At 34.5% G+C, this 27,057-nt stretch overlaps 1 protein-coding gene across 3 annotated transcripts in view; it reads right to left on the reverse strand.

Moving 5' to 3' along the window:
• Nucleotides 1–27,057, reverse strand: part of LOC144965528 (ATP-dependent translocase ABCB1-like) — a 73,972-nt gene that overhangs the window by 34,080 nt on the left and 12,835 nt on the right. For all 3 annotated transcript variants that reach the window (XM_078900942.1, XM_078900939.1, XM_078900940.1), the window contains exons 8-19: nt 26,541–26,665; nt 25,725–25,896; nt 24,501–24,614; nt 23,595–23,705; nt 22,567–22,692; nt 19,779–19,982; nt 19,072–19,242; nt 15,339–15,500; nt 14,796–14,820; nt 14,099–14,202; nt 9,068–9,217; nt 8,599–8,700 (exon numbers count right to left, since the gene is read on the reverse strand). In XM_078900942.1, the coding sequence (XP_078757068.1) occupies nt 8,599–8,700; nt 9,068–9,217; nt 14,099–14,202; nt 14,796–14,820; nt 15,339–15,500; nt 19,072–19,242; nt 19,779–19,982; nt 22,567–22,692; nt 23,595–23,705; nt 24,501–24,614; nt 25,725–25,896; nt 26,541–26,665 (1,566 nt within the window). The remainder of the gene's footprint in view (nt 1–8,598; nt 8,701–9,067; nt 9,218–14,098; nt 14,203–14,795; nt 14,821–15,338; nt 15,501–19,071; nt 19,243–19,778; nt 19,983–22,566; nt 22,693–23,594; nt 23,706–24,500; nt 24,615–25,724; nt 25,897–26,540; nt 26,666–27,057) is intronic.

Here is a 27,057-nt window from a genome sequence, read left to right on the forward strand (position 1 = left end):
TGTATACCTTTGTATCATCGGTGTAGAGATGATGACTTAGACAAAAAGTCGCGATGGTGTTGCTTAAGGGCTTTGTGTAAATTGTGAAAATATAAGGGCCAAAAACTGCACCCGGTGGAACGCCAAATTGCAGCTTTATTGGTGGTGAAAGGCAATTATATAAGAGACGCGCTGTGACCTATCTCGTAGATAGCATGAAAACTATTCTAGAGCTTTGTCTCCGATTCCAAAGAGCCTCTGCATTCGGTCTAGGTCCAGCAACAATATCGTTTTTGTGAAGCAGGTCAACAATATCATTATGGACACGCAAAATTGCTGTTTCTGTCCTGTGTGATTGCTTATAGGCGGATTGAAAAACAGTATGCGAATTTATGTAGTTGTTGAGACGTTTGACAATGAGTTTCTCTATTAATTTTGAAATAAAATGAAGGTTCGAGACTGGCCTCTAGTTATTAAATCTGTCTAAATTTTTCTTTTTCAAGAGTGGAGTAATTAGAGCTTCCTTCAAACAGGTTGGAATGTTTGCATTCTCTATTGATCTATTTGCAAATTCTTTCAAAAGTCATGTTAGTACAACATCAAGTTTGCACTGTTTATTTGGAGCTTTCTTAATTAATTCACTCACCTCCTGTATTGAATCGAATGGTAGCAATTTTATTAATGACGTAATCATTGAAGCACTCTGCAAGTTCTGATTTGTTTTGGTGTGATGGCAGTAATTTTTCCCTACTATTAACTTTCATCAAACCGTTCAGGACATTAAAACGTTTTTTAATGTTGCCTTTGCTATTGTCCACCTTGTCTTTAATAGATTTTCTTTTGGTTTCGATTATTAGAGTGTTAGTTGCAGTTCGTGCTCGTTTATATAACTCTCTATGTATTGTGTTTTCCGCTTCTCGTCTCATTTGCTTTGACAACCGAATTTGCTCAGTAAACCATGATGTATCAGGCCTTATGGTGATAACGTTGGTTGAAAACGGCGCATAGTGATCAATAAGTTCCGACATAATTTCGTTAAAAATAGAAACTTTGTATCTGCTGTGTACGCACATTCAACTTTGGTGGTAAGACCAGTTGTAATAAGGTCATTTTCAAATTTCTCAATATCTAATGACTTATATTTTCGATATGTTACTGTCTTTTTTTGTGGGTTTAGGTTTTTCCAATTTCAATTCAAATAAAAGAGAATGATGGTCTGACATGTGGTTACTTTGTAAGTTGGTGTTATTCAACAAAGTCTCATCGCGGTATTTAATTTTGAGGTCGAACGTGTTTCCCTTCTCGTGTTTTGGTTCTGTGATGAGATGGACATAGTTCTGTGTCTCAATTATATTGAGAAAATCCGATGAATTTTTATCTGGACTCTTCATTCACATGGATATTGAAATCCCCTAAGATGTAAACATTGTCTTTTGGTGACTGATTGGTAAAATACTGTTCAAATTCTGTCAAAAACTGTCTTGTCGTTGTTTTGTTTTTGTTAGATGGTGTTGGGCGATAAATAAGAGCAAAGTTAAGTTTCATGTTTTTATCTTTTAGTTGTGTGAACTGTTACTCAGCAATGTGGAGTGACGAGGCGTGGCCTTCGTACATTTATGGCCTGATACTGACCAAAAAATGACGTCAAAATGCCAGTCTTTTGCCACAAAAGAAAACAAATCGTGAGTTGAATTCAGTAGTTCAACCAATGAAATGACTTGTTTCCATGAGCTCTACTAACGACAACTCACTAGGCCGTGCAAAACCAAATAATGACGTCAAACTGCCAGGCCTTTTGGATTTCAGTATCAGGCTATAACTTAACGATGTCTACGGACTAGGTGAATGATGTTGTGAGCTGTTGTCATATTGGAAATGATTTTGATTTGATGAAGGTGTGTTATCGAAGGGTGCGCTGTTGGCCACTGTGTTGTTTACTTTCTGTGTATCTATCTGCTGTGGTGTTATCATACATTTCTCAAGTAATGGGAGCGATCTATATTCATGTTGTCGTCCAACCAGGTCATCAATCACATGATTTGTTGATGTCCATCTATTGGATATTTCTTCAGAAATGTAAACACGCTACTTTGTTTATGAAAATTGTAAGCATACCCATGTGTGAAGCTGAACAAAATGGCCAATCGTGATGTTAGATATTTCAAAAACTGTGAACACTTTTCACTATGTGGGTCACTTTGAGCACATATTCCAATGTGACCCATGACCTCGAGCACATGGAAATGTAATATAGATAGAATGCGTTTGGCCAAGGAGTTCACAACATTGCCATCCGGAAGTATAACGGACCAACACACAAACTCTGTGTAACCATGAACTTTTATAGTCTGGTTAATACAGTTTAGTGAGAACAACTCACAAACGCGGATGGCAAAAACAATAACAAAGGCCTGAGTGACGTCATCTGCATACTATCTATAGATGATGCCCATTGTTGGTGTCTTAGATTGGAATTTATATTAGTCTATTTGTGTCCTTTACCTTTATCTTCTGGACAATTTTTTTGACTTTTTAAATAATTCGTGTTTTCAGGATATTCGATTGAGACGGTAAAATTGTATAAATTCTCCAAATATCTGTCATTATTTCACTTCTTTCGAGACACCTAGTCACTGTAAAAGCATCTCAGTCATCGTATTTTTCACTGTCATCGTCACCGTCACCGTCGCTGCTCACCTGTAAACCTTGGTTGTTATATTTTCTGATTTCACTGTGAATATTTCTGTTTTCGTCACTGTCATTATCGTTGTCCACCTGTCGACCGGCCCTGTTACATTTGGTATCTACGTTTTGTGATCACGATTGTGGACTGTGAATACATTTAACTGTTGCCCTATCAAGTGTCTAGGGAGGTTAAACATCGTCCTTTATTATTAACTGTGACCATAATGTCGAGTGTAAATGAAGTGTGTTATCGTGATGCGAAGAGGATGAGAGGATGAGGTGTTGGGTTTGAAGGAAAGATTGAATGCAGTACTCAAGGCGTTAGAAATAGTGACAAGTGAAGTGTCTCCGCTTGGTGCTGCATTAAAAATGTGCTTGAGAAAATAGAAAAGCAGGACGAAAGGATGGAAATGATAGAGGCGAACGTGAGAAGACAGTGGTGAGAATGAGGAGAAGGGAGGAGGATGCTGATGAGAAGCTAAAACAGATGCGATCAGGAGGCGAGAGGGAGGAGGAACAACTTGTTATTTTACCAAGTGAAAGACGATAAAATGAGGATTGCCAGGATTGATAAACAATTTTCTAAAGAAAGAGTTACGGATAAATCAACCCGGGGCAATACAAAGAGCCCACCGCATTGGACGACCAAGGGCGAATGTCAATCGACCACGGCCAATAATTGCCATTTTAAAAAATTACCAAGGTCGGAAATTGGCAAGGACGGAAAAGATACACCTAAGAAAACCATACAGTATCTCGGAAGACTGCCCATACGAGATTAGGAAGGCCAGGGAGATGCTGGTTCCGGAGGTCGTGGATCTACGCAAGAAGGGAAAGCGGAACTCCATCCTATACCAAGCCAAACTTATAGTCGTCGGGAAGATCGTCCGAGAAATTGATATCGTCGAGAAAGCTTAGGATGAGGTACCAGGGACCACGAGCAACAATGTTGTATCCTTTTTATCCATTTTATCTGTAAATGTAAAGGGCAGTCTTGATTGTGTTAAGTGAGTGTAAGAAGAATGAGTATAATGTGTTGTTTTTAAATGGATATGAATGCGTATGTAAGCATCGCAAACGCAGGAACAAATCAAAAAGAGATAGTGGTGGGGGGGGGGGGGGGGTTAGTTAGTATTCTTCTTTAAAAAGAGTATTTGGAGATGAATAAGTAAGTGTCATTGGGATTTTGAGGATGGTCTGATTTCTAAATTGTGTAAAATATATTTTGGTTTACCAGAGGACATATACACTATCTGTGTTTATATGAATCCCGCCTCGTCATCTCGCGACACGCTCGACGCAGGCATAGATGGGTACGAGATTTTAACTGAAAAGATTGCCGAATTGAAATCGAAAGGTGACGTTATAGTTATAGGTGATTTAAACTCAAGGACGGGCGGGCTCTCTGATATCTTTGAAGAAACTATAAGTTCTGGAAAAGATAATTTCATAACGATAGACGGTATCAGATGTATGACAATGGAACACCTGTCAGTCCACAACATGCTTGTCAATCGTTCAAATGAAGATCAAGGAGTAAATGAGTGGGGGCAACGACTTGCCAGAGTGTGTAAAATGAGTGACATGGTAATCATTAATGGTCGGGCGGGGGAAGATAAAAAGGTAGGGAAGGTGACTTTTTGTAACAGAAACGGTCAAAGTACTATTGACTATGCATTGAGTTCATTAGGCGTATTACCTTAAGTAAACAATTTTATTGTGAGCGATTTTAATGCTTATTCAGACGATGTTTCCATTGTTTTGAAATTTACATGTCAAACTATAAACCATTCACCAGATTTACATTCCAATACAACATACAAAAATAGAATGAAGTGGTGGGAGGTGAAAAAGGAGTTTGTTGCCAACATGCAACAAGTCAAGTTGAATGTATGATAATTTGCTTGAAATTTCAAAAGCACTTGATAGCGACGGAGATGATGATGAACTTATTTATGATAATATCACAAAATTAAATGAATTAATTTTGACTACTCCCAAACCTCATTGAGTAGAAAAACCTCTTAGTAACAGGGCTAAAATAAGGGGATGGTATGAAGTAGGAGTGTAGGGAAATGGGGAGAGTATTTAAAAATTTGAAAAACATATTCAAGAAAACAAAAATCCATTGAATAAATATAGAATGTGCAAAGCAAGGAATGATTATCAGAAATGTTGCCGAACTGACACGGTTAAAGTTACAACAAGCAGATGATTTGATACAATTGTGCCGCAGTAATCCGAAGCAGTTTTGAAATAAAATTAAAAAGAGGAAGAATTTGGTCATGGGGCGATTGTGATAATTTAACTACGCACTTCCGTATCATAAACAATATTCCATCCCCACTTGGATCGGGTGAAAATGAAGTGAACAATTTGGAAAAAAGTCACGTTGCCCATTATGAAGAATGGCTGGACGGGGATGTAAACATAAATGAATTAGAATAATATTAGAGTATAGCTTGAAGAATAACAAACGTGCGGGGTGTGAGTTAATTCTTAATGAATTTATAAAAGATGGTGGTAGTGATCTTCGTCAAGTTTTTCCAAAATACTTTTATAACATAGTATTTAGCAGTGGTATCTTTCCCCAACAATGGGCAGTCGGTGAAATCATACCCATATACAAAAAGGGGGATATTAATAATCCAGACAACTATCGAGGCATTACTCTGTTAAGTTGTATTGGTAAACTGGAGATTATGCACTTGGGCAGAATTAAATAGCGTCAATTCAGAAAATCAGTTTGGGTTTAGAAAACAAAGTTTATTTGTATACACGGTTTATTATAATTATAATTATATTATTAAAACAACTCTAAGCCCTTATATTGTGCTTTTATTGACTTAAATCAAGCCTTTGGCAGTATAAGGGCTCTGTGGCATAAGTTACACAAGAACAAAGTTCGTTGTAAAGTCACAAACATTCTTCAAAATGAGTACAGTTAGATAAAACTTTGCATCAAACCAGTCAATTGTACTTGGGATGACCCTCATGATGAATGTTTCTTCACATCAACAAATGGGGTTTTTCAGGGAGAATCTCTGTCTCCGTTACTTTTCTCTTCGTTTTTTAATGACATTAACAAAGATTTTGAACAGCATAAAGATATAGGTGTAAACATTAACTCATTCTTGTTAACTGTCCTTTTATTTGCCGATGATATGGTTTTATTCAGTTAGACCAGAACTGGTTTACAACGAGGACTCAATTGTCTAAGTGATTACTGTTTCAAATGGGGTTTGCGCGTTAACACAACAAATACCAACTGCGTTGCCTTTCTAAGAGGTGGAAAGATCGGGATGATGGACAGGTGGTTTTATAGAGACAAATTATTAGAAACAGTAGGGCAATTCAAATAAAATCAGATTAACGTTTATTGTCAGATATAAGTGGGAATGGAACTTTTTTGTTTTTTTCTCATTCATTACTTATTTATTGTGAAGGTCAAATTCTTAGACAGCAATACAGACCATTAATTATTGCTTATTATTATTATTATTATTATTATTATTATTATTATTATTATTATTATTATTATTATTATTATTATTATTATTATTATTATTATTATTATTATTATTATTATTATTATTATTATTGTTTATATTATTATTATTATTATTATTATTATTATTATTATTATTATTATTATTATTATTATTATTATTATTATTATTATTATTATTATTATTTGTTTTGTAACGAGGAAATCATAGGATTTGCAGACCTCTATTATATTAAAATAAAGTAATAGGGCGATTCTACGGATATATCTAGATAGATGCTGACTGCCTATGTAAAACGCTCAATAAATAGTTCACATCGGCGCACCCCAAATTCTAAACAAGAGATTTTAAAGTCTTGTTGATTTTAACAAAGTCAATTTCTATTTGTTTTGTTTTGTTTTGTTTTGTTTTTGTTTGGTTCTCTCTTTTCTTTTGTTGATTATCATATTATCGATCTTGGCATTAAACATAATATCTAGAGGGACAGCGTGACACGGCGTTATGATATTCTACATACACGAAATGTACAGAGTTCGACTAACCGTCGTGACCTTGAGCAAGTCACCTTGCCCTAGCTAACTTTGTGGCGCTGCACTGGGGCTGAGGCCTGAGTTATTCCAGTCTTCCTTTGGAATAGATCCTAAAGACAAATTTCACATTGGTGATGAATAAAGGGAATTTAATTATCATTTTTATGATTTTAATAAAGATGAAAAATTATTTTAACAAAATTATGTTCTAATTTCGTTAGACCTAGGTAACTCAGAGATCAGCCGGAATGCAGTCCCGCAAAGTGAACAATAGGGGCGAATTTCCTTAAACGATCTTTCGACAGCGGGGTCCGAAGCCAAGCCTCCGGAGTGGTGGAAATCATCGGTGGAAATGGTGTTGAAAAGGCTCAATTTTTATCCCTAATCAGGTGGTTGGTATCAAAGTTATTGAATATTTGACTGCAAAGTCGTCTGACTACAATTATATTTTTATCAAATTACCCAGATCCTCAAACTGTTAAAATAAAAATATTTCTAATCAAAATAATTTTTCGTGTAGAAATATCGCTATAAGTATCACACAAATTGTATATTTTGCGCTGATTAAATTTATGAACTTTTTAAAATCGGAAAATAAATGACAATTCTCTCCCCAAACCACTCCCTCTAAAATTCAGAATTAAAAATAAAACAAATAATGTAGAATAAAAAATAATTTCTAATGCCCTTACGTTTTAAAGTTAATATATGATATTTTGTATCAAACCTATTGTGAATTGTGACGCTGGTCAATAATCCGGAGTCAAAAGAGCGAAAATGAAAAAAAAAATAATTGACCACTATTTTATCGGCTACGCCTTCCGACCGTCGGATGGAGGTTGAAAAATTAGGAAGAGCCAGATAATCTGTCGGACGAGGTTGACTGGTGGGAACGGTGGTTATTTTCGCCACATGGGCTCCAAATTTGCACCTTTTCCGCCGGCCGAACGACAGATCGTCTGTGGCAGCTTTAACATGGTGTCGTAGTACCAGTAGCATCGTCACTAATATTACCACTACTACATGCTACTACGAGTCGTCGCTAAGCGGCACGCTTGTCTATGCATATTGAAGTTGTTGACTGGAACGAACGATAAATATGACGGTGAACTGAGCGGGCGTTGCGATGATCACTCGCTCTATCGTTCGTTGTCTCCAATCGTCGTCTGCGCAACTCTGTATTGTTGTAATTGACAACGGTTTGAGAATATTTCCATTATAACATGAGATCATAACAATTCGGGTTTTTAGACCTGCAAATGAGCTTACATCATAGCAAACTTATTGTAAATTTGACGTTGATCAGAATCGGAATTCAAATCTTCAAAAATCTGAAATAAATTGATCACTTTTTTACTGCCACGCTCCCGATCGTCGATCACTCAAGACGATTTTTCGTCGGACCAACCGTAACCATGCCTGCCCCTCAATCATTTGGCCATACACGCAGGCATTTCGCTACGATTCTCTTTACCCATGCCTCAAACCAGATTATCATGGACAAAAAAAATCGTCTCGTTTTAAGTCTCACTACAGGGTTTGTAATAAAAGGGGTCCCAAACAACAACAACAACAACAGCATTTGCTTGCTGATATTAAGGAGATATTCTTTATTTACTCGATAAGAACATTGATTTTAGCCAGTTATTAATTTACACTTGATGATTGTGAAAAAATGTTATTAAAGAACTATTTCAAACGACTCAACTTTGAGGCGCCAGCAGTCAGCAGCGGGACTCAAACCCAAGACCACAAAGTTAAAAAAATATAAGTAACTAGCCAATTTAAAAAATCATCAATAGGAAAGAGAAGTCTTATGAAGCGAAAATCACAGTTTTAAAAAACGAATAATTTTCTAAGTCGCTAAGTTTTACAAGATCGTCTTTTCTGTTTACCTGGACAAAAGCGCCTATCAGCCCTGCAAAGCCCACCACGACAAGAATAAGACTCCACTTGTTGATATCGTCTTTTTGTTCATCTTTTTCTTCTTCAAAAACCTATGAAGATACGGCCATAGGATAAGGAAATTGCATTAATTCACAAAATTCACAATGACTTATTTTAAGAAAATAATAATAAACCTTCTCCCAAATCATAAAAGATTATAAACTATATGGACTAGAAAACCTAGTGACATATATAATCAAGAAACAAGGGAACAGGCAGCGGTGTAAGATAATGATCTGAACAAGTATGTATGAAAGCGAGGTAGACTGATTTTTTGTTGTCTTTTCTTGTATTTATTTCTTGCTTTGTCTGGCAACTTTCATACACACTTGTTTGGATCTTTGAAGTATGTAATGGAATTTCGTTCGTTGGTCACAAACATACAATACAGATATTGAAGTTAGATTGATAACTTACTTGTAACATTTCACTGAATATCAAAGCAAAAGCTGGAGTTGTGCCTCCAAAAATAATGGAGCCAATACAACCTAGAAACAGGAACGGCCACTCCTTCTTATTTTGATATAGGAGGCGTCCAAAACCAATATCTGGCATATCCTCAACATCCTATAATGACAACAAAAAATAAACAAAATTAGAAATTCTTCACCTTTACTATAATAAATGTTGGATATTCATAAAAGCGACGAATCTGTAGAGTTCACTAAAAGTAGGCTACAATAAGTGACAGGAAATCTATAGTCAGATATTTTTTTATTATTGGCGCCTGTTTTTCTTGTTTTTCTCAGCTGATTATCAAAAGATGTAAAAATTGTGGTAAACTCTGAATCAAAATCAAGATTTTAGACTATCAAGTATGTAAACGCGCCCCGCTAAAAGAATCTTGAGCAGACACGGTAGTACTGGTTAGTGCCGCATATTTGTTTCCGAATAAAAACAATACCCTTTAAATACAGCTTATGTAGTTTACATTAAATATTGAATTTATAACTTATTGGATACTATCTAGATCATGTAGCAATTACTGGACACCGATATCAAATCTCTACTTTTAAATCTATAGATGTCACTCCCATGAAGCTACGAATAGTAGAAGTCCACTTGTAACTATCGATACGCTATTAAAGAGGACGGCTATGGCACTTGAAATGTCTCAATCAACCCTGAGAAGATGGATACCGGAAGATGACTGAAACATAACCAGTGTATATCGATGTGAAAAGAACAAGGTTCTGGACAACTTTGATTTAGATATCAAGGCACCAACTTAAAAAAACCCAGCTGATTTGATTACATGGCTTTCAATCTCGCAGGATGACATATTCCGACGATTTATCAAAGGCCGAACTATACTCCTAAGTAAAATGAAACAAACTAGAAAGAGTTTTTAAAGCTTACTCTTTAATCACGGAGTTTGAACACGGAGTTGTGTGATGTCCCCCAAATCACCGTGAGCTCACATCAATCTAGCCCATTTGGACCAATGGAAAGGGCGAATTTGCGAGGAGAAACATCAAATCTACTCTCAACGACACAATAAAGCACACACACACACACACACACACATACACACACACGAGGTAATAAATGATATAACAAGGAAAGACTGGAAAAAGGCATGCTTCCACGTTTTCAAACTGGAGGGAAACTACATTTCATCAGCTGGAGTGATGTATAGGTAGTAGTTGTTCCATTGGGAGTCGATTCTCCTCTTCCTCATCCTCGTCATCAGAATATGACGATTGTCGATTCCAGTATTTTTCTGTTTTGTTTGTATGTTTGTTTGTTGTTGTTGTTGTTGTTGTTGTTGTTGTTATTGTTGTTGTTGTTGTTGTTGTTGTTGTTGTTCTTGTTGTTGGACACAGGCATTTGTGGAAACACTGTATCAGAAATAGATGAATTTCTAATTTAGACCAGTTTTTATTAAATTTGTGTAATCCTCTTTGGCATAAATACAAAATTTTGCAAACAAGGAACTGCTGAGAGGCGCTTAATGTTCACTTTTAGGTATCCACCTGTAAGTGTATTGATAGTTAGAAAATGTAGATGTCTGACGGTGAGGATTACGATTCATTCCTTTATGATATCAATTAACAGAACATTCAGTTTAAACATATTCCTTAAAAAATAGAATAGGAAAATTCAGAATTTCGAAATGTGAAACATATTTGAGTTCCAATCCTTACCAGTTATTGACTTTGTTATAGCAGTAATAAGCGAAATCATTTCCTGTTGTTTAGAAATTTATGAAAAGTTTCCTTTATCAAGAATGTCTCTGCCTGTCTTAAAATATCAGATGTTATTTTTGCTGTTATACCACAAGAGAATGAGCACTCTTTTAGAGCGTTCAAGATACAAGCAAATACTGCTACAATCGTAGAAAATTGAGAGAATCGATCAAAAGAACCCTTTGCCAACTGAACACTTAAGTTGTGAGTAGTCACTCTTCTGTCACAAAAATTATATAATTGTTCTTGTAGTCGTCCGAATTTTACACTCCATTCACTGATAGGTCTTTGTAGAAAATCAGAGCCACGATTCCATACTGAATCAGGACCCAAGTCTTAAACTTACCAGGGATCCACCCCAGGCAACCTATAACTCCATCCTTAGCCACTTGCATCTCACAAATACGAACTCCTTAATACCCCTTAAATCGAGTGCATAGTTAAGGGAGCATGTTGAGAATTGTCTCAGAATCAACAGGATGCAACACAGAGGAGAAAGTAAATCTCATTTCTGATTCAATCACCTTTCTTAATCTATTTGGTGGAACAGATCTGTTTAACTCCATCTGTATTATGGAGATAAGATTTACCGGAGAGATGTGGGACATCCAATATTAGTCAGGTCCTAAACGTCCATCTTCTATCAGGTGAACCCCCCCCCCCCCCAAAAAAAAAAAAAAGAAAAAAACCAAAACCCCCCCCCCCCCAAAACCCCCCCCCCCAAAAAAACAAACAAAAACAAAAACAAAACAAAAAACGCGCCGCTTTTTATTTATTTCTATTGTAAAATGTTTCACATTTTTATAACTATTAGAACTATTCATTATCAATAGAGATGCAAAATCTCAAATTAATTAGATTAACCGTTTTTGAATAATACTAAATCTTGTAACACCTCCTAGAATTTCGATGTCAAAAAGACGACTCAAAATGATGTGGCATTAGCGCGTTGTAATTTTTTTAAAAGACACTTGTTGCTTTATCTTGGAAACTCTAAGCTGATAATTACATAAAACTATTGGAAGAAAATCTTTTGTGAGACTCTGAACACCTTTATCCAGGAAGGAATTTCATTTATCAACAAGTTGGTGCTACTGTACCGACTCTTGGTTAGACTACGTTAATTCAAATTAATTATTATCAATCATATGGAAAATTTAAAACAAATACATAATACGACCATCCAGGGCGGAGTTATTTCAGTACATAACCTAACACAAAACAATCGTCTTACGATGGTTCTAAGTGAGAAAAAGTGCTAATACGTTCACGCAGTCAACATTCACACTCACAAGCAAAACATGCACAACACAAATTCCGTACCGCAAGAAAGAACCCGAACATAATTAAACACAGCCGAACAATTACATTCGCACACATCCAAACAACTCCAATATATTTCTATACATGTTACAGCTACATCCCATACGAGCAAAAGAACAAAAGCATTTCTTCGAAGTAAGCATATTTATTCAGAGAGAAACATAACTGGCCGCCTCAACCACCCGGCCTGAATCCATGGATTACGCAATTTGGAATTTTTGACCGAGAAGCTTTATAGTGGACAAAGATTTGCAATAACAGAAGGAACCTTGAGAGAATGAATTATTTTATTCTGGGAGGAGATAACCACTGAGGAAATAATTCAGAAGTGCATTTCAAGTTGGAAAATAAGACTACTTTAGGTCGTGATGAGGAGACTTATGATGAAAATAATGTTCATGGTGACATAATTACTGTTTGCTAAAAATGGCAACATATGTTAAAAGATCATCGCCAATTTACTCACGGCGATACGTCATTTTTCACTGATATTCTATTTCTGATATAAGAGGCTAGATCCGGGCTTTTTTTTCTCATTCTCGTCGTTCGGCACAATTTCGTTAACTTGTCAGTGACAACAACATATACACAACGGGGTGGTGATGATGAATAAATGGGTCGAAGGATGAGATGAATTTAAATATTATAAATCGATTTTAATTCTTGTAGATTAGCCGACACTGTGATGTGATATGACTCAACTGAAGAATTATGCCTGTAGGCCCTGTTTAACTCTCTCCTTATCAGCCATTTTCAGAGTTTTCCCAAAACTTCACATCCACCCAACACAAAAATAGATTTTTCTTACTGGAACAGAAAAGCAACAAGTACATTTTATACATAATATTTTTCAGCAAAATGATCTCAACAACACAGTGTCAAGTTTGTAAAACTATATTTTTTAAAAAATCTTTTAAATCTGTGATGTACAAAAGAAATTAGAAAGACAAAATTGTTGGTTACATAGCAACGAATGTGGCGATTTTCCTTTGAGTGGTAAGGAGGGGGTTAACGCGTCCGAAATGACGAAATGAATGTATGTCAGCGTTCGCCCTGGTTTGCCCTATGCTAAATGATTTGTATTACCCACAATAGTCGAATGTCTGATGCGTTTCTCTGGAAAACGTAACAAGACCCATCCAGTAAAAAACACGATGGGCCTAAACCCAAAACTTTCAAGAATATGTATTTTAAAATAGCACAGTTAAAACTATATAATAAAAGTAGATCACAGTCAGGGTTAGAACCTTCATGAATGAAAATAGATAGTTAAAATGAATAATGAATAATTCTACAAATACTCATAACGTCAAAAGGCCTGAAAATCTTAAATGTGTTCACGTTGAGAAGACTTATAGATAACAATAACAGTGGCGACAGTTGACAAAATTATATAAATAACAGCAATGATGCACAAAGAGTTGTAGTAGTAGTAGTAGTAGTAGTAGTAGTAGTAGTAGTAGTAGTAGTAGTAGTAGTAGTAGTAGTTGTTGTAGTTGTAGTAGTAGTAGTGGAAGTAGTAATAGTAGTAGTAGTAGTAGTAGTAGTAGTAGTAGTAGTAGTAGTAGTAGTAGTAGTAATAGTAGTAGTAGTAGTAGTAGTAGTAGTAGTAGTAGTAGTATAGTGTAGTAGTAGTAGTAGTTGTTGTAGTTGTAGTAGTAGTAGTGGAAGTAGTAATAGTAGTAGTAGTAGTAGTAGTAGTAGTAGTAGTAGTAGTAGTAGTAGTAGTAGTAGTAGTAGTAGTAGTAGTAATGGTAGTAGTAGTATTAGTAGTTGTAGTAGTAGTAGTAGCATTATGTGTGGAATTAAGATATTTGAGTTGTATAAAGTGCTTTGTTTTTGAAAGTTGGCAAAAGGTCAGGCCTTCCATTCAACTTGTTGAAACTTTGTATCAATAGTCAGCCATATACCTTGAATTAATATGGCAATAACTTACGTCATCTTCCTCGTCCTCACACGCGCTGCTCATACTCATCAAACGACTCCGTTCTTTGGTCATAGACGGCTCACTGTGTTCCTTTGAAATTTTCCATTTGTTTGCTGAGGAACAACAGGATATATGATTATGGTGATGATAATTATAAAGATGATGCCGTTTTGTTACTTTTTGATTCAGTCAATGAAAATTGCCAGATTTGTAATTCTCATATTTTTTTTTTCCTTCCACGTCTTGATCATTAGGTACAATAATATTTGTATTGATAACGATGATGCTGTTGAAGATAGTGATAAAGATGATAGCAAATGAATAGATACAAACATTTTTACAGCAAATTATCACATAATTCACAATAATTAATGCACTACAAACTATTTAATTCATTCCCCAATCAAGCCATAACGAGCCAATTTGTTATTTAACATAAACCAAATCTCCTGTTAGACGCCCATATTGTACTATCACTCTTGCAATTTCCGTCAATTGCTATAGCCAGGTACTCATTACATCTGAATCGATTGAGATAATGTATATACAGTGCTTTACCTAAAGACACAACGCGGGGTTTTGTAATTCTCTGTCACTGGCCACACTCAACACTATTTTTAAAAGACGAGGCACGTGCCAATCAGCCACTGACACACAAAAAAATAATGGGGATGATAATGGTAATGATGATAATGGCAATGCTCACCCTCATTGATTTCTTTATCTTTGCTCTGTGAGAAAACAAACGCCATTTCATTAATCAATTGTGAGAAAAGGTCTATTTTAATTCTGTTACAATGTTTCTCTCTAACTATCTTTATTATGGAAGCAAAGAAAATAATATAATACCATTCAGTTTGCAAGCAAAGGAGAAAGTATTAACAAAGATAAAGGGTCCAAATACAAAGGATCAAATAGCTCAAATTATTGCAAAGAAACGTCATGAACCAAATAAATACAAGTGATAGCAAAACAAACAGTCTATAACGTAAAGCCTATCATTACGAATTCAAAAATACAGATTGTGTTTAAATTGTTGCAAATCACACAAACATATTATGTCTTCCCAACACAACTGTATGGTTGTGAAATGTGGTCTAAATACGTATATTTCGTAAAACAAAAAGGACTCGAAGCGTTCAAAATGGGAGTATGTGTATAAATAAAAAATGGGTATTGAGGTAACTATAATTATTTTATTGTATTCAATAATTTGTTTTTACTATGATTTTTAATTTGATATAAGCACCTGGTTTGTAACAAGAGTATAGTAGATTCCCTTTGTGGCCATCAGTTGATCGTGTGTTCCCTTTTCCTTGACCACTCCTTTATCAATGCCGATGATAATATCAGCTGTGCGTATAGTCGACAGTCTGTGGGCGATCACCAATGTTGTTCTACCCTCCCGAGCCTGAATTTCGTGTTTGGAAGTAAAAATGAAATAATTAGAATTAGAATCTTTGCTTGTGTTGTCAATGGGAATAAATAAATCTGAACAGTGGTTCTAAAGGGTAGGAGGGATGAAGGTATAACATTGGCTACATTCTTATCATTCGTCTGCGGTGGAGTGATTATCTTGTCCACATTTTCCCGAATCCGAAATATAAACATAGAAAACTCATGAAAGATATTATATATATATATATATATATATATATATATATATATATATAAATATATATATATATATATATTCGTGAGAAATTAATATACATTGATCATGTAGAATGCTCGACAATTAAGAAGCGGCCTGGACTAAAAACAAATCAGACATTGATATGACCATGGGCTAGTTTGACTGGCCGAAACCTGCGAGTTGATAAAAAAACAAATCTGAATATCTGAAAACAATCTGAAAATAACAATTGAGGCTAACAAGAAGATAGAGGAATTTCTCGATGCGACCTTCAACTTAACAGCGGACAACTACAAACCATACAGAAAACCAAGGAACATCATAAATTACATAAACATAGACAGTATCCTCCCCCTTCAATCATAAAGAATATCCCTAACAATATCGCGCAACGAATATCAGGATTATCAAAAGACTGAACTTTTCATTACGCAGCGCACTCAAAACAGTAGATACGCAGAACCCTTCGTTTATAAACCGCTAAGCAATAAAGACCCTAATTCAGCTCAGTAGATAAAAATCAAGATCACGCAACATAACGTGGTTCAACCCAACTTTCGACAAAATGTTACAACTAACATCGGACAAAAGTTTCTTAAACTGATAGACACATTTTTCAACACGACCACAGACTACACAAAAATACTGTACAGAAATGCCATAAAGGTTAGCTCCTCCTGCATGAATAACATTGGAGATATAATTAAAGCACATAACAGATGCATCCTAAATGTTCACAACCAACAAAACACAACACCAAAAAAGCGGTGCAACTGCAGAAATAAATACACGTTGTCCGCTTCGGGGCAATTGTCTCAAATCGAACGTAATATACGAAGCAATTGTCGCACACAACGACACAAGCAAACAGGAAACTTACACCGGACTGACAGAGGGTCATTTCAAAACCCGCTATAATCAACACACCTCGTCCTTCAGACAGGAAAGTAAAAGAACATCCACAACTCTAAGCGAAAACGTCTGGAAATAAAAAGATTCCAACACCGACCATAACGTCACGTGGGACACCATCTCAAATCAAAAAAGCTATTCAGTAAAAACAAAAAGATGCAATCTATGTCTGGAGAAAAATTCAACATCATCAAGAACCCACAAAAGACTACACTAAACAGAAAAAAAGAAATATTTAACACGTGCCCACACAGAATAAATCATCTGCTGTCATCAGTCTGCTATTCACATCAATAACCTCACACAATAATAATCGCCAAACCACCCAAACCTCTTTGCACATCACACAGGTACACCTACATATACATGTGCATTCACACAAACACATAAGTACAAATCAGCATCGCATTAAACAACACAAAATGTATGCAACTTATTTCGCCGCCCCGAAGAAGCCACTGACAGCGGAAACACATTTGTTGGCGACAGCCTCATTTACTATATATATATATATATATATATATATATATATATATATATATATATATATATATATATATATAGAGAGAGAGAGAGAGAGAGAGAGAGAGAGTAATCATTTATTGGGCGATTGAAATTTTAATTAAGAACAGACTTTTACATCCCGTCGCACTATAATTCTCTTGACCATTTCACTATGTGCTTGTCTAAATTGCCAATGGCGTTCTGCTTGCAATTCTCATCAAGAGTAGTTATTAACAAAGACATATTTTGTCTGCTGGAGAAATTACTAAATTACTAAAATTTCTTCTATTTCGTAAGATCAAGAAGGTAAAATGCAACTTTTTGATATTAGACACATACAAAAACCTTTCATTAATCACTATCTATAACAAAGAACAACTCAAAACATGAATAGAGCCTTATGTTTTCGGTAAACACTACTGTTTCGACATTAACTTTCTACTTTTAAAATTAATCCTTATATCATCTCCTGTCTGCTAGACTTCCTTACAAATAGAATACGATATAATATACAAGTAAGAGGATATGTCTCCAATAGCATAACTATAAATACTGGTTCCCCCGCATGACCGTGTAATCTCTCCCCCATGCTCTTTATACTTAATACAAACGACTGTAAAAGCGCAGATAAAAATATACCCCTTTTAAAATTTGCTGACGATACTACTGACTCTACAAGGACTAATTACTAATAATGACGTAATAAATTAAAAGGAAGAAATAATACATGTGTCTCCTGCTGCGACAATAACCAACTTGAATTGAATGTAAGTAAGACCAAATAATTAATTATAGACTTTACAAAAGACCATATCACTAATAGAAATGAAAAAGTAGAGTAAGTAGTAGAATACAAATATCTAGGAGTCACCATGGACAACAAATTACGGTGGGACGTACATACCAGTTATATCAATAGTAAAATTAATCAAATAATGTACTTTTTACGGAATTTGTACCAACTCAACATTGACAAAACACTTTGTATGTTATTTAATCAATCTGTAATAGAAAGTGTTTTTTTTTTGTATTACTGCCTGGGGGGGGGGGGGGTGTCTTAGCTCAGCAAAAGCTAACTTTGACTGTACTATTAAAAGAGCGAACAAACTTACCACAGAATCCATGTCTTTTAATGATTTAGATACAGAATGCTGCTTAAGAAAAATAGGAAATATTTTAAATAATCCAACACTCCTTTAACTTATCAGATCACTAAGTCGAATAGAAGTGACCGATTGTTGTCTAAACGAACAAAAAGTGAAAGACACCTCCGATCCTTTTTACCTTAAAGTTGCAGAATTTTTAATATGGAAAATAATTTATAAATTTTGGACTACGTCTATTTTAACTTTGAATCCTTTTCTTTAAAATTACTCCATACCCACAATTTTTAAACATCAATTTATAAAATCCTTTACTACAACTTTTCAATTTACCTATTTAATCTGCATTATGTGCCATGTAACTTATACTAGATATGCAATTTTTCTCAGTCAATTTACAATATTATTACACAGTAACTGATTCTTAGCTGTTTACTAATCTTTTTTCTTATATGTTAACATCAATATAAACTTTACTAGATATCTATATCTTTACAATTATATAATCTGTATATCCCTTGAAATTTATACTATGTAATTATTCTTACAGCTTACGATATTATCTTACTATACCTATTATCAAATTTTACTTTACCACATTATATTTAAGTATATTATATTTATGTATGTATCAGTGTCGGTATTTTATACGTCGGTACAAAAATTTCCTTTTGGATGAATAAAGTACATTATTATTATTATTGTTAATATTATTATTTTATTATTATTATTATTATTATTATTATTATTATTATTATTATTATTATTATTATTATTATTATTATTATTATTATTATTATTATTATTATTATTATAAAATCACTTACTTTATCCAATGCTTCTTGCACGATAGACTCGCTCTCAGTATCCAGGGCTGAAGTAGCCTCATCTAGTAAAAGGATTTTGGGATCTCTCACTAAAGCTCTGGCGATGGCAATTCGCTGTTTTTGGCCTCCACTTAACTGCGCTCCCCGTTCTCCAACCAAAGTATTAAATCCCTGATTTGAAAGTTAGCAATAAGATTCAGCTGACAATCAATGCTTTTAATATACTTGTCGAAGTAGTATGAAAAAAAAATCAAATTTCGTGTTATCAAAAGGTAAAAAAAATAATTTTGTCTTGTATATGAAATTGTGACTATAAAATCTTTTTAAAAAGACCACCGTAGGCAAAAAATAAACAAAACAACAACAAAACAACTAACAAAGAAACACATTTTACATTTTTTTAAAAAGAAACGGGAAGACACCTCATGTGTTACCATGTTGACAATAAAGATACAAATAATGATATATTTGTCTAACTGATTTTATAGATTATACAATGTATCTAAATTATGATCTGTTATTAAAAAGAATGAGTTAATATTTTAACGGTTCGTTTTCTCATACCCTCGAAGTACATAATAAATGTTAACTTTGTTAACAGCTTTTCACATCCATGAGATAAGTATTACTATCCCTAATGTTAATTAAAATTTTATTTAAAACTTAGAATATTAAAAACATAGAATTTGAAAATGAATTAAGTTTACATTAGGCAATTTCCAAATGAAGTCGTACGCGTTTGCGTTTTTGGCAGCCAGTACAATTTCATCCATGGACACGTCCGCCCTGCCATAACGTATGTTCTCGGCAATACTCATGTCAAACAGAATTGGCTCTTGGCTCACCAACCCTATATTTTGTCTCAACCACCTAAGATTCAAATCTCTGACGTCATATCCGTCGATGGTCACCTGTTGATGTTTGGAATATTCAGTGGTGTAAAACGAAATGACACACAAAGAACATGATTATTTGATTTATAAATATTACGTGAATTAAATAAGAAAGTCTTGTAAAACATGAAATGTAAATACTGAGATGTTGAGTAAGTTGCCAGGGCAATAAATAAAGTACTTCACATTGTGTTTTACTGTCTCCGAATATTATAATTATCTTGACTTCTTAAGGGGGCCAGGTAACTAGAAAAAAAGGTGAAAAAAGGCAAATGACAAAACCACAATAATAGTACTGTAATTTATGGAGATTTTATTGAATTTTATGCTACTTTTTGAATTTTAAAAATCCATACAGTAGTGTTTTAGTTATTCTATATTTTTTACAGCTGGTCTAGGGTTATCAGGAGGAGAAAAATTAGAATTTTGACATTAGTTTTGAGGTCAGGATTGATTGTTCGCTCTTATAAAAATACAATCTTTTGTGTCAGTTCAAATTCGGTCTTTTTTAAACAAAGAGAGAAATTCAAGGCATCCTTTTTAAATAGCGTTCTTCAAGAACACTGTGTTTTGAAGCCATTTTCAGATAAAATATAATTTCATAATGAATTCCAAGAAAAACTCTGAAGGCGATTTGAGTGTAAATCGTTCTCGCCTTGGTGTCAGATCAAGGAATGGATACCCGGCTTAGGAAGGTTAAAAATGCTATTTCTGGAAAAACAATGAGTGACGGGGAAAAATGGGGGGAAAGGCGGATTGAAAGATAAAGTGATAGATGAAATACAAACTTATTACGCAAAGCTATCCGTGCCAATAATCATGACTTGAGTGGTATGAGAAAAGCAATTTGGGCTATTTATTTCCATAAGCTGTCCACGGATGAGAAGCCGTACCATAATCTATGCAAAATGTTATAGAGTAGTTGAATAGTTCGATATGGAAAAATTGTCCAAACGAGTCATATTACGTGTTAAAAACTGTTAAAATCTCTGTGGGGCTGGCAGTGCTGATATTTAATGGTGGTACGATGGCATTGAGAGACGTTTTAGAAAATATGCAAATTTCTTGCGGTTTATACAGTGAGCAATGGGATTCAATAGCCGTAACGTCACTTCCTTCCTAATGACTCATGGTAACTTAGCAACACTGGCTCTAAACTATCGGAACAATGGCGGACGCCCGTATGAAATATTTCTCCGGCGAGCATAAAGCGTATCCAAAGGAAAAAAACCCCATAAATTTGATCATGTTTTTACTTTTACACATTCTGGTCACAAGACATATGAAAAGTTCTCGCCAGCATGAAAAATAAAAAGTAATGATTTTCTTTGTTTAGAACCAAGATGGCCGCCGTTGCCTGGCGGCGTGACATCAGACTATTGAATCGTATTCTTCCGGATTACCGACGCCAATCGCATTAAGCAGCCCAGAAAGGGAACCACAGAAACATCGCTCGAGACACTGTGTGTCAGACGTAATGCCAAATTGGCAGTCGAAGAGACTCAGGCAAGAAAAGAAGGATTTATGTACCCCATAGGTGATCACTGAAGGTAGGATGAAAAAATGGCAATCTTTTTTTTTCTCCGAAAAATTGCAATTTAGGACGCCGCGCGCTTGATAACTTTTTAAATTTATCATTCGGTTACTTTCAAATCTGGAACATATACTCTTCTTATCATTGCCTATAGAATAAACGATGGATATTTTATTATCTTTGTAAAATTTGATTTTATCATCTGCCAATTTGTGCGAAAAAATACCAGTCAAAAGGCGCAACTTTGACGCGGTACGATAAAAACCCCAATTGATTGTATCGCACAATCATATCCATATTATCTTTTGTAGATAAACATCCATTTTTACATGCTGGCAAAGTTTCGAAACCCTGTCAGGCAAATCTGTTACAAAACTTTGCGCTCGGTGAGTATTCCATTTCTATCAATGAAAATCTGATTTTGTCACAAAAAATTCAATTTTTCACATAGCAGAAAAACACATTTATATCATAGATAAATTGCTCTTTAGTGTTACATCCAAGGGGGAAGACTGTATCTTAAAAGCTTTATTTTTTATGATTTTTCTTGTGTTTCATGCCTGTCTCCCTTGTGACCCTGCCCCCTTAAGGATCAAAGAGTAGGCAAGAGGTACTCAACTTTAATCGACAAAGGCGTATTGCCCATTACTTTTTGGCTGAAGTGTATATAACTTAAAACGGGTAGAAAAACTAACCGCAGTTCATCTTTCTAAATCTCATTTTATTGCAAAAATAAATCAATAAATAAACAAATAAGAAAATTAAATAAAAAAAATAAATAATACGGCAAATTACCCTGGTTCTTATGACGTTCTAGAGTATATCTGCATTAAATAGATAATACAGCCTTATCAAATTCGTTTTTTCTCTAAAACTGTTTGCTACGTGCATATTCATTGATAATTCAACCTGAATAGAATATGTGTTTGTATTTTATCACAGTGATCTGAATTAGACAAAAGGGGTATACATGCTTGCTTTGTCTTCCTATTTCAATATACTCGTATATGATTACATGGATATAAATGGTTTCAGTGGTGTAATTGAGAGCTCGAAATACCAACTTACTTGCCCCTGGCCGGGATCATAAAATCTCAACAATAGCTGGACGGTGGTACTCTTTCCACATCCACTGGCACCAACCAAGGCTACCGTTTGCCCTGGTTTTGCTTCCAGACTCAGTCCATTTAATATCTGAAATAATTTTTTGAGAACTCAAGAAAACAAGCTATAGCTATGAAAACTATTGTTTAATTATATAACGCTCTGAGCACGTTTAGTAGATATCGCTCTATATACATGCTTATTTTTAAAATAATAAAAATGATGTTTATCCTTTAACCAAATCGCGTTTAAGTGTCAAACTTTCACTAAATTGAAATTTAAACCACAAACAAACATTTTATGAATCTTTAGTGGGAGAAAAAGGTTTAAAATTGGTGATTATGGCCTGCTCTTCAAAATTTTTTTGTTCGACCATCTTTTTTAAAGCCAAGAGCAGTCCATATTATCATCCTAATAGTAATTTTGTAGTAAGATATACCGTGTAAGATGACAAGATTATCTAATTATGATATATGGAAATCCCCTATGACATTGATATTACTGTGGAATTTTCCACCAACATGTGGCCCTCCGCCCCATGACGGCATTATGTCAGTGTGACTTAGATGCTGCAAATAGAAGTTATAGTTAATATATGAAATCGGGACCATATATTTCTGAGGAGATGATTTTTATAATAATATGTTTTTCAAAATTCAGAGAAAATTGCAATTTTTCGTCATTTATTTATTAGTGACTTAAAGAGAAAATATTTGTCTTCTTTGCCTCCTATAAAAAGACCCTGAGTGTTTTGTAACTTCAAATGTTTTTCTCGTGATACTACTGGAATGCTTGAGAGTGTTAGCTCACTTCCTATATGGATTTGACTTAGTGAGTTCTAAAAGTATCCTCCTTGTCTGATCGAACTTTAAAATGACTTTTTGGCATGTGGTTCACATTCACATGATATCGTTTAGAGACGATATGTCAAAATATATTGCTACCGTTTACAACGTATGTTTTGGGAGATGCTTTTATTGTCTAAGATTAACCTGTGTTTCAGGTCGGGAAGGATAAGTGAAATAGACATCTCTGAAACGAATAAATCCTGAGACTGATGATGGTTTCTTTCCGGTTTTGGAGCTGCTGTCAATATTAGATTTCTGAAAAGAAATAATGTTAAAATTCATCAAATCAGAGATATCATATTAAGATTTTAAAAAGCATATCTTCTGAACCTGTAATACTCACAGATTACTTCGTTTGTTAGATTGGATAATGTGGAAACCGCCAATTAAGCATTTAGCTTTGGCATAAAAGAGCATGTGTTGCTCGAATAACGTTATTTATGACAATATTGAGGTTGATGGCTGTCATGACATAAATTCGCACAAGAATATTTCATATATAGGTTCCTTCGAAGCTCATCTTGTTTGCTTTATTTTGTATGACATATCGCGTCATCCTGTAGACTCCCTCCCCCTTTTTACACACACAAGATTTATTGGTGACCGAATCATATTATGTAAGCGGGAACCTGTTTAAATAAACCAGGTGATAATTAATGTCTTTCTCTTCAACAATATCCATGCGAGAGAGCAGGTTTTACAGGCTTGTGCTGCGAGGGTATTCATTTCTTAAACAGGGTGAGTGGATCCACTGAGTTAATTTATTATATTTTATTCTACTCTCCCAACTTACTATATTATATCACAAAGACATTCTCTTCTTATCTTGCTTTCATAATATGTCTATGACGTAGAAGAACAATTGATATTGCATACTTTCCCTTCCTCTCTAAATAGTTCTAACAGTTAATTTCTCAACCTGTAGAAAAAGTTAGAGAGAGAGAGAGAGAGAGAGAGAGAGAGAGAGAGAGAGGGGGGGGAGAGAGATAAATATGTATATATATATATATATATATATATATATATATATATATATATATATATGCATACCTGATCTATGAGACTGTAAACGCTGTAAGCGGCACCACGAGCTTCTGATACATTTTGAAAACCGGGTGCAGCTGTGCTCAGACAAAATGTACCCAAACTTACAGTAAAATAGACCTGGAAACGATTAAAGAGAAAGAAAGAGATGTTTCGATAATTTTTAAAATATTGAAGAACTACTCGTCTGTATTTTTTGTCCTGAGTTTTTGCGATTCAATGCTAACATATTTCAAATATTTTTTTTTTCTATTTGTTGCATAAGAAGAAAAAGATCATATAATTGTTTTGCAAATAAAATGCGTTGCCCTTGTAACACGCTCTGGCTAATATAGAGGTATTATTCAATTATTTCTCAATGCTATATCTCTTATATTTCATTTCCCATGCCCTTGAAAATAGTTTCTAAAATCTGGCAACACCAGTTATGTTAATGAAAATACCTACTTAACGTTAAATAAAGTTCTTTTTTCTTTCCAATAAGCATCCTATAAACGTTTGTTACAGACTTTGATTGTGATAGATTAAAATGACTAATTCGCTTCGTGACTTGTTATACAAATAAAAATAATAGGATTTTCTTTTTCAGCAAAGCCAAAAATTATCGAGGGTAGAAATTACAATTTTGGGCAATTTGACAAAAATAGGTTTTGGGCAAAACTATTATATTGGCCGTTTAAGGATCTGCTGGGAAAAAGAGGGAAACAAACATTTTAATTTAATTTACAATTTAATTATGTGCCACCTCCCTTTTCTCTCTCTCTCTCTCTCTCTCTCTCTCTCTCTCTCTCTCTCTCTTTTCTCTCTCTCTCTCTCTCTCTCTCTCTCTATATATATATATATATATATATATATATATATATAGTTGTTATTTATATATATATATAAATATATATTTATAAATATGTATTGTTATATATATATATATATATATATATATATTCATAAATAAATATATAGATATATATGTATATATATATATATATTCATAAATAAATATATATATATATGTAATATATATATATATATATATATATATATATATATATATATATATATATATATAACAACGTGTGAAATATTGATATCCACGTCTTAATTATTAGAGATCAGGCAAACAATTGAGACTTGTAATTACTGCAAATGATTTAAGGGTGTCATTAGATAAATGATGAATATGGAAGAATCCGATAAACATTATTATGGTCACATCAAAAAAGTTTTTCTCACCATAAGGATATCCTCCACATTTTCGTCGTCATCTCTGATTAGCTTACCTCCATACCACAAACCAATAGCATACGTGCTAAAATGAACTAGATTGAAAACACCTAGGGCTAAGCCATGTACAGCCCCCTTTTTTCGTCCGTATTTCCGGGCTTCATCTAAATTCTCGTCATAGCTGATAGGTATAGACAGAAAAGAGAAATACAAAAGAAAAACAAAACAAAAAATCAAACATCATGATGGTGATGATGATGAAGGCGATGTTGAAGGAGGAGAGGGATGAAGAGTTGGGAATTAAGAAAAGGAAACATGATAGTGATGGCATTGACAAGGATAACGGTTACAAGTAAATCGCACTAACAAAGGAAGAAACAAATGTAGTGAATGCGAATGTAATGGAATAATTCGTGTGCAAAAACACCTTTAAAATAAAGAAAACAAAATGGACAAAGATAAATAACTGGCTAATTCTTCTTCTTCTTCTTCTTCTTCTTCTTCTTCTTCTACTACTACTACTACTACTACTACTACTACTACTACTACTACTACTACTACTACTACTACTACTACTACTACTACTACTGCTACTACTACTGCTGCTACTACTACTGCTGCTACTTCTGCTTTGTATAGACCGACTAACTCAGTTATACTGACTTTTAACTTGGAGCTGTAATAGTTGTTTTTATTATCAAACAGTGTTTTAAAAAGTATATTGTTACATGGAAGAGGGATCTTCTAAGAAATAGAAATGCGTTCAGGTATTATAACATGCATTGCAAAACCTAACAGATTTTCAAGTCACAAATAACCCCTTACCGAACAGCTTCTTTTTCCTCTCCTCCAAATGCAATTACGGTTTTTATAGATGATAGAGCTTCCTCTGCGATTGAGCCTGCCTTGGCATACGCTATCTGTTCCTTGGATGACATAGACCCAGAAAACTGTTTGAGATGACACAGTTCGATAGCAATTTAGAGAGGAATATCCATACCGTCGTATCACTGATCCACGTTGACCCATAAGGCAGTGAGGTTGAATAAGAGTAATAATATTCTTTTTTTTTAAATAAAAAATTGAGCTTCATATAGCGCAATATCCAATAAATGTGCTCAAAGCGCTTTACAAGGGGTCACTGGTCAACAGCAACATTTAACATGGAGGACGGGACATGCCGCCTGTTAGGCGATATTACAATTTTTCGGACAAAGACAACGCTGTTAATGGCCAGGTACACATTTTACACCTGAGTACTGTGAGAGAATGTGCCTTTTCCAAGGACTTACTATGCGCCGAGCGCGAGTCTCGAACCCAGGACCTTCCGATCCGAAAGCGA

The sequence above is a fragment of the Berghia stephanieae genome, chromosome 2 (assembly GCF_034508935.2).
Source record: "Berghia stephanieae isolate SIO BIC M18660-M18661 chromosome 2, UCSD_Bste_1.3, whole genome shotgun sequence".
Lineage (NCBI taxonomy): Eukaryota > Metazoa > Mollusca > Gastropoda > Nudibranchia > Aeolidiidae > Berghia > Berghia stephanieae.